At 35.2% G+C, this 9,744-nt stretch overlaps 1 protein-coding gene across 1 annotated transcript in view; it reads right to left on the bottom strand.

Moving 5' to 3' along the window:
* Nucleotides 1-6,679: 6,679 nt before the first annotated feature.
* Nucleotides 6,680-9,744, bottom strand: part of LOC138334371 (tetraspanin-33-like) — a 28,796-nt gene continuing 25,731 nt past the window's right edge. Inside the window, exon 8 of the mRNA XM_069283037.1 lies at nt 6,680-7,561. Within this exon, the coding sequence (XP_069139138.1) occupies nt 7,460-7,561 (102 nt within the window). The 3' untranslated portion in view covers nt 6,680-7,459. The remainder of the gene's footprint in view (nt 7,562-9,744) is intronic.

The raw sequence follows: 9,744 nt of genomic DNA, 5'->3' as shown, positions 1-9,744 counted from the left end.
TGTGTACTTGTAAAGGATGTTTGATATATCGTGTTTGCGATCAACTGAAGACCACGCTCTTAAGGAAAACCTACCATCTAAGAAGATTTTCAAGAACACATATATTATAATAATGGTATAGCGAGTCTTAGGTTTATATCTAATTCATAATACTTTTATAGTTATGAGAATTTAAATATTTCAATAATTTAGGTTCGACCTCACCGGATCCTTACCTCATAGTAAGTGTAATCGAAGTTCATAATCAAGTAAATTGATATAATATATACATTTTTCTTCCTGTTTCGATGATATATGTCATTCGAGAGGTTGTAACATTCTCGGTTCCATGTGAAAACCACACTGTCGCTGGAATACCTGCGAAGAACGTACACCACACTCTGTCACTAAAATATAAAACATGATTTCACAGAAGAACGATGAAAATGTGGAAAACTCAGAAGACATCATAAAACAAAAAAGACGAACCCCACAAAAATGCAGAACACAAGGTCAAGCAAAAAAAAAAAAGAGCAAGTAGAAGCAAACGAACAAAAAGGCGGGTGGGGTAGAGGCGATTCGAAGATTCATACTTAAGACCCCACAAAAATAACCAAATAAAAAAGGGTGGACCGTACACCTGATTTATCTTAACGCCCAAGGGCTTACATGTAGCTACAAAGGTACTAAATGACTGAGACTATACGAATGGATTAAACAAGATAAAACAAAATATTTCACAACATCTCATAAAAAAACGAATATCGATCAGTATCACAAATAAGCCTTATTTAAAAGTTGAAATGAAGGCGATAAGAGAACAATAAAAGTAATTGATACTGAAATATGCAATGATGATACTAAAACTTCAGTGCCAATATATACAGAAGCATTTCTTCACAAATATTTGTAGATGATTCATTCTTGAGAAGATAAACTAATTTTGTGCAGCGGTTTTGATTATAAAAAGAATATTTTTTTTCGGAAAGTAAATTAAAGGTTGGCGATGACTAAAAAACCCGTTTTGACCGAAAGTCTCAACGGATCACAAAATAGTCCCAGGTATGTTTTGGTTTTGCAATTTGTATCTGTTTTTAAAGCTCTTAGACAGATATTGGTCTTTAAAAATACAGTATTCCTGGTGAAAAAAGTGAAGTTGTTTATAAAGTATATTCGATTACTTCTATGAAAAAACATGCCAAATATGGCTAATACGGCTGGTTTTAGACCAGTAAATATCAAAGTGCTGAGATCCAGGCAGTGAAAATATAATATTGATAATAAAGGACTTAGTAACTGATATGCTAAAACACAAGAATTATACTTATACAAAATCACGTATGCAAGAAGTATTAAAATACAACGAATAAAATCATTTCATCTAGATAAGTGTGAAGTGTGGAAACAAACACTGCAAAATTAAAATTTAGCATACAGTGATAGTATACTGAGAAAAGGGAAAAGCTAAAAATATCGAGTATATTAGAAAGCCTGCGCTCAGTGAAAAAGCAACCAAAAATGGAAAAAAAAACTAAAAAACAATCCACAGAAATGATTGGTATGGAGAAAAGGCAATAAGGTACGCAAATAAAGTCGAGAGTCGAGTATATAGAAAATGCTTAAAATTTTCCTTCAGGGTAAAAAGACAATCTGCATGGATTGTGAATAACATTTAGAATGAAAATGGCAAACTAGTTAATGATAAGGATATAAAGTCGCTGCAATTTGAACTTTCATAACAACCTTTATACAAGTAAGAAACTGGAGATACAACTTAGAAATATTTACTTTGAAGATATTGGAACTATACCTAAATCAGATAATTTTCATTTTAATATAGAGAGGGAAACTAGTGTTAAAAGGAATTCATAGAAGCAGAAGTAATCATTATATCGAAGATAAAGGTCCGGTTACAGATGAGTTGTCAGTCATGAAACTGAAATAGGAGATATTGTTACTGATAATTAAATGCAATATACCACCATAGAGAATAACAAAAGGAACGTATAATTAGAATCAAATCAGTTGGATCAAGAGGCTAACCTATTAAATAAACGAAATCACATTTGGAAAAATATGCCTATTTTGAATATGAATATATAAAAGCTAGAAGGTGTTTTTGAAGAAGGCGATTACATCGATCTTCAGTTGAAATTAATGCTAGGTCTAGGAAAAAACCAGCTACGCAATATCAGAAAGGAAGAAATATGTAGAAACAAAATGTAAAATATCATTAGAAATAACTCTTTTTTTAAATGATTTAATTACAGTAGAAATACATATAGGAGACTTGTTAAAATTATATATGCCTTAATTTTTAAACTTACAAATTAAGAAGAGTTTTTTATATTCTATTTACCACTAAAAGTAATCAAAATTTTGAGAATTTCAATACTTACAATGGATAGGTTTTAATTTACAAAGTCAACCATTACATTTATGTCTACATGGTGGAAAAATAGGCACACATAGTCAAACCAAGACACACAAGTTGTGGTCTACCAATTCATCCTCACACTATTACAGTGTTATTTGTAAGTACAAAGTGACTTCTGAAGATACGTTTAATTCTATGTTGTAATTTATGTTTAGGACATACAAGTTTGTCCGAGGCTTTGATCTAAAGTGTTTACTTAATAAAAACAAATGGGTTACCGTTACAATAGATTATTCAATGTTTAATGTTTTGCTCAGTTATGACACACAGGGCACAGATGTAATTAAAGAAATGATTTCATTTACATGATTTTGATCGACAATAAAACAAAAGCAAATTGATAAGCGAGTTATAGCAGTTATAAATTTATACATTCAGAATGGAAACGTGCAATCAACACTCTAGTCAAAATAACTAAACAGATAAATGAGTTAGATAAAATAAAGAATGAATATATGTTAATTGATACACACAGCCTTACATAGATCCTATGACTTTCATTCAATGGAAATAATTTCACAATATAATCCCAATACAATGACACATTTACAAATAGAAAATAAAGGGAAACTATTTTAACAATTTAGGGGTTCTATTAAACAATAAGGACTTATCTATGAATTTTGGTTATGCGATAAATCCACATATGTACTTTAAAATATATAATATTAGGTTAAAAATCGCACAGAAATCAATAAAACACTTAATACAATCGGGTATACGTATAGGAGAATCACCGAAAACTGTAGATTAGTCAAGATAATGGACAATGCGAGGCCTGAAGGGCCGAGCATTGTTCATTATCTTGACTAATCTACAGTTTGAGGTGTTTCTCTGACTTAAAACATGGCACTCAGATGTACAGTGCTAACTATGGCTATTGTGTAACTAATCTACAGCTACAGGTAAGGCCTTCAACCACCTTTGACACTGAACATGTCAGCACAGTAACTGATGTACTGCGTATGTCTACTCTGGTCGTGCATGCATAGCATGAATTTTTCATGAAATTCCATATCAATGTAATTACCAGAGAATTTTTTTTTGAGTTTGAGTTCTTTTCATTCTGAGTGGAGCAGTACAAGAGGCAACATGGCAGACAGTGCAGATCAGATCTTTACGAAGTCAAACTATCTAAAATGTTTATCAAATTTCCAATAAGAGAGTTTATTTTGTGATATGTTAATTCAACTGCTCTTTATGTCAGAGGCAGACCATTAGTGGATTCTAAAGGAAACTACATTGGAATTCAGTGAAAACGGCACAGTGATGAAAAGAAAGCTTAAAATTTCAAATTTGTTCATTAGGCTTTGTGATTCTTGGATAAGGAATTATACTGAAATTATTCAATTTGGAAAACGTGGATTTAAGTGTTACATATTTCTATCTAAAATTAAAACATCATTGTAGGAATGCCTGTGCTGTCGAAATACTAAAAAGTCTTGATTTTCAACACAAGGAGTAATTTTATGCGTTTTGGGTGATGTGATTAAATTTATGCCGATGTCCACGAATCAATATATAAAACAGAAAATATGTAATAATATGTATTATTTAAGTTTCTGTTACATTTATGTTGAATATGATTACATCTACTTGTTATTTATCTGTCCAATTTTACAATGCTGCATGTAGTGTCACTCTCTACCTTTCATTGTACATTAGTTTACCTGAAACTGTAGATTAGTTGAAACTAATCTACAGCTACAGGTAAACTAATGTACAGTGAAAGGTGTACTAATCTACAGACAGAACATGTACTTGAACTATAGTCGAAATAAAGTACTGGGGACAACAAAAGATGACATCATAGCCATGTTTTAATATATAAGTGAGTGAGTCGAGGAAAAGTTCATTAAGTATTACATTTAAGTTGAAGTTTGTGATTCTTAATATCACTACAAATGGGGAAAAAGAATAATTAAATATTTTTACAGATAAGACAGAAAAGGAGTATTTTAAATGTATAAAAGAAAAAAAAGTTGAAAAATTGAAAGAATTATTTTATCATAACATATCAAAAGTACAGTAAAACAATGAGGGAAGGTTAAATATCATTATCATAAGGTCATCCAATGTAATCTTTAATGTGTTACCTGTGTGTGTGGTTTGAGAGATTGCAGTATGTTATTTTTGGGTCTCTTGATAATAGTTGCACTTTTTATAGTGCTCTCTCAATGAAGAATACATGCCTCAAAAGGCACCAAAAACACACTCACTAATACTGACAAAGCGCTAACCAGTCGTCCCACTATCTTGATCCTGAACTTTTATAGACTATGGTGTGTCTTTACCAGGAGACAGAACCCAAAACATCCCTCACAGGGACAAGCGCTTAACTAAAGGCAGGCAGTGAGGCTGTATCAAGGAGACGTAGGGAAGAGAAAGTCAGTTATGATAGAAGAGAAAAGATAATAAATTTAGTCGATTTTTGCGGTCAAAGCAAAATGGCAGAATGTACAGTTTTAAGATACTGCGAAAGAATACCAAGCTAACTTAAAAGGCTCAAATGATAATTTAAATTTATCAATTTTGACGTCACTGAGTGCAAAACAATGGAAGGTCGTGATTTTTTTTTTATTTCTTATTAAAATCTTATCAAATTGTAGTATATTAATTTAAACCAAACTATACGGAACTTGGCAGAACATGCAACGCGCATTCATTATTAATTTTTCAAAATATGTCATAAATCACACTGCTTATGCACTACAGGTGTTTTAATCATGTAATCCTTCAGGGGTTACCTCCCTTATATTACGATAGGAAAAGCTAGTATGATTTGATTATTGTTGTAAACGGCTCATACAAACTTGTTTCTACCAAATTGATAACTTAATCTTAAAAAAATCAATAAGTGTACAGGAAAGAAACATGATCTTGCGCGGCACATGATCTTGCGCGGCACATGATCTTGCACATACATTATTTCCGGTAATTTTAATAAGGTCGCAAAATTATTCGGACACAAAAAGGACATAATGGCAATGCTAAATCTAATACAATCTCTGTTTTAGTTTAAGATGCAGACGTACCATGTCACAAAGGGACCATAGGGGAACAATGTCGAGAAACGCCATCTGCTTTGAAAAGTTCCTGCATTTTTTTTATTTGATTTTTAAAAAAAATTGAAACTGTTTTATATTCGAATATTTTGTTTTATGGGAATTTAAATGGTCAGCTAAATAAATTGAATGTAACATTATTAAAATTGGATTATATAGTGCACTGCGCAAGAATATGTACCATGTTTACTTCCGATTAAAATATGGGGTAAGGTCAATGTTTTTCGTTTATTTTTTGGTAAACTGAAAAATACCATTAATTGAAAAACAAAAGTTTGGTCCTTACTGTCAACATGATATAACAATAAATGAATATTAAATTAATTATCTAGCAGCTATGAAACTCTCAGGTGCGCAAGGTCATGTGCCGGCATTGTATACCATTGTCATGCCTCGCTCGTGTGAAAATATAGCTAGTATTTCAAAGATTTATTATTATGACATACGTTACACATTTCTGCTTTATAAATACATGTATAACACGTTAAACATATGACCCAAATACTTTGACCCAGACTCCTAAAACTTCTGAAATAATCCATCGACCCAGAGATAGGTGATATGTAGACTTAAATTAGTGGGAGGCTGAAGTTGGTCCGTTCCGAGTTCCGTTTTACTTAAGCGGAACTCGGAATTGGTTCCGAGTTCCGTTTAGCTTAAGCGGAACTCGGAACTCCGAACGAACTTCAGCCTCCCTAAATTATTTTCCTTTCCTGGGTTGGAAACTCCTCACGATGTTCAAAGTACAATTGCGTTAGCGATTTGGTCTACTTTTGTGCTACGTATAAAACTGAAACAAGAAAATGGTTTCAGCAAAAGGTCAATAATAATAACGAAAGTGTACTTGTGTAATGTAAGTGAGTATGTCCGTCAATGGGACTGTCTGCCACTGGTCAGTCTGAACTCAAACATCCCCCTTTGCAGTCTGGACACTGACATCCCTAGTGACCAGTCTGAACTCAAACATCTCCCTTTGCAGTCTGGACACTGACATCCCTAGTGACCAGTCTGAACTCAAACATCCCTCTTTGCAGTCTGGAAACTGACATCCCTTGTGACCAGTCTGAACTCAGACATCCCTCGTGGTCAGACAAATCACCTTGATGGCCTATCTATTATGCACGCTTGACACGCAGAAGTTCAGAATTCAACACGCAAGACGTTACAGCAATCAAATAATTCCGCACGAACAAGGAGATAATTTTGATTGATGTGTTTACTGGTGATAACACTTGATACGTTCAGTCATCATTACATACATATAATCAATACACTGTCATACAGTTATATATACTATTTTCAATGTCAAGGTTGACAACTAACTATTGATCAAGTTATTTTACTTTCTCTTTTCTTGTGCTATGATCGGTCACTGAGTCGCGGGTTGAACACGTCCCGACGTTAAACATCTTCAAAGTTCTGTAGATCGATTGTTTTCTCCGATACTCCAACTTTCCCCGATGAACAAATCATGGCTCGTTTGTTCATTACTTTGGCGGTAAGAAAAACTCAAATAAAAACATCAAAACCTTTTGAGAGTAACACAATTAACTCTTATGGACAATATCATGAAATAATAACCAACATTTACACTTAAGAGAGGATATTTTGAATCGCAAAAATACATAATGCACTGTAATCGTTTTTGTCAGGACATTAATCACAAGAAAACAAGATAAATGTATTCCCATGATATTGCACTTAAAAACTGTTACTGAAAGGACACTCGAAACACACCTCCAGACTAGGGCAGCTTTGACATTTGTACTCATGGACCTGATTCTAGATACTCAGCACATGTTCTGAGCAATCACGGAAATTCCTGACTCTCTAGAATATAACATCCTTGTAATACCAAATCGGATATGATGTCATATATTCGTCATACCGGATATGACGATACCTGACCCAGTCTATCCTGTACATCAGGATGTGACGTCACACGACCCTGTCTGCCCCGACTATTTGGTAAGGCACATCAATTAGTAGGCGGTTCCTGGCGACGTCTGATCTGTTTCCAGCGCACGCGCTGTTTTGTAACACGTTTAACAAAAATCCTAGCAAATATCACCCCCAGCAGCTGTAAAAACGGAAAAAAAAGAAAAAGAAATTTAACTTCTTAAAAAGATAATAAAAAATGAGTTCTTGTGTGAGTTTTCCTCGTACTTTATCTGACACTGTTCTATGTCTTTTACCTGATCAGGAATTGCCATTCCAATATGTCGGAAGAAAACATTTTTAGTTAGTATATGTCAAATTGTGTAATGAATGATTAATTGATATACCTCTGCTGATATTTATCTTTTAGTTGTGATTTGTAGTTGATTCAACCGTTCTACAGACCTTTCTTTGTTTTGATTTGACTGTAAAAAATGAAAACGTTTTCGTTGCAAAGCTGGCCGATCAATGAAAAAAGAAGCCGAAGCTATATTGTTGTAGCAACAACATAACTTTAGCCTTGTTTTAAAACATACCAGCCTTCAAAGATGTATCAGTGCGGCTTGCGTGCTGTACAGCCATTACATATGCCCCAGACTTTGTAGAGTTAAAAAAATATCAATGCTACCATTTTTCGCAAACTTACATTTAGACCGCACCGTTACCATTGAAAACGACATTTAAAATAGTACTATATTGGAGGTCAAAGAACAGATGCATGTAATGCACAGTAGATAAATGTCATGTACAGTAGATAAATGTAATATACAGTAGAAAAATGTAATGAACAGTAGATAAATGTTATGAACAGTAGATATATGTAATGTACAGTAGATATATGTAATGTACAATAGATAAATGTAATGTACAGTAGATAGATATGTAGATAAATGTAATGTACAGTGGATAAATGTAATGTATAGCTGATAAATGTGATGTATAGTAGATACATGTAATATACATTAAATAATGTAATGTACAGTAGATCAAATATGTAGATGAATGTTATGTACAGCAGATAAATGAAATGTACGGTAGATAAATATGTAGATAAATGTAAAATGTAATGTACAGTAGATAAATGTAATGTACAGTAGATAAATGTAATGTACAGTAGATACATGTAATGTACAGTAGATAAATGTAATGGACAGAAGATAAATATAATGCACAGTAAATAAATGTAATGTAACCCCATCGCTCCCTCCTTACCTGCATAGTTATGACCTCACAGCCCCCTCCTTACCTGCATAGTTATCACCCCACCGCCCATTATTTCCTGATGACCCCATCGCCCCCTCCTTAGACCCCACCGCCCCTTCTTACCTACATAGTTATCACCCAATCGCTCCTCCTTACATGTACCTACATAGTTATCACCCTGCCGCCCCCTCCTTACCTACATAGTTATCACCCCTCCGCCCCCTCCTAACCTACATAGATATCACCCCACCGTCCCCCTCCTTACCTACATAGTTATCATTCCACCGCCCCCTCCTTACCTACATAGTTATCATTCCACCGCCCCCTCCTTACCTACATAGTTATGACCCCTCCGCCACCCCCTCCTTACCTACATAGATATCACCCCACCGTCCCCCTCCTTACCTACATAGTTATCATTCCACCGCCCCCTCCTTACCTACAAAGTCATCAACCCTCTACCCGCCTTACCTGCATAGTTATCACCCCTCAGCCCCCTCCTTACCTACATAGTTATCACCCCTCCGCCCCCTCCTTACCTACATAGTTATGACCCCTCCGCCCCCTCCTTACCTACATAGTTATGACCCCTCCGCCACCCCCTCCTTACCTACATAGTTATCACCCCTCCGCCCCCTCCTTACCTACAAAGTCATCATCCCTCCACCCCCTCCTTACCTACATAGATCCCATGCAGGTAGGGCGTTAGAATTGTACCTGCTGCCCCTATTGCATGATCGTAAAAGGCGACTAAATTTAGGATCTTATCTTTTCTCTTCTTCCTACCTGACTTTATCTTTCCTAATGCCTCCCTTGGCACCGCCTCACTTTTGGCCTTGAGTTGAGCGTTCGCCCCTGTGAGGAAGGCTCTGGGTTCTGTCCCCTGGCCGAGACACACCAAAGTCTATAAAAGTGGTAGTTTCTGCTCCTGCTTAGCGTTCAGCATACAGGGAGTGGGACGACTGGTTCGCCCGTTGTCAGTATAATGTGACCGGGTGGGGTGTGTTGCTTGGTGTCTTCGGCTGCATGCTTCAGTGATATAGCACTATAAAAAGGGCAACAGTTCCACTATACAAGAAGACACAACACGAACATACCGCAGTCTCCCAGTACACTCACCTC

The sequence above is a fragment of the Argopecten irradians genome, chromosome 11 (assembly GCF_041381155.1).
Source record: "Argopecten irradians isolate NY chromosome 11, Ai_NY, whole genome shotgun sequence".
In the NCBI taxonomy this organism is placed as follows: domain Eukaryota; kingdom Metazoa; phylum Mollusca; class Bivalvia; order Pectinida; family Pectinidae; genus Argopecten; species Argopecten irradians.
This window is presented reverse-complemented; position numbering and strand designations above follow the sequence as displayed.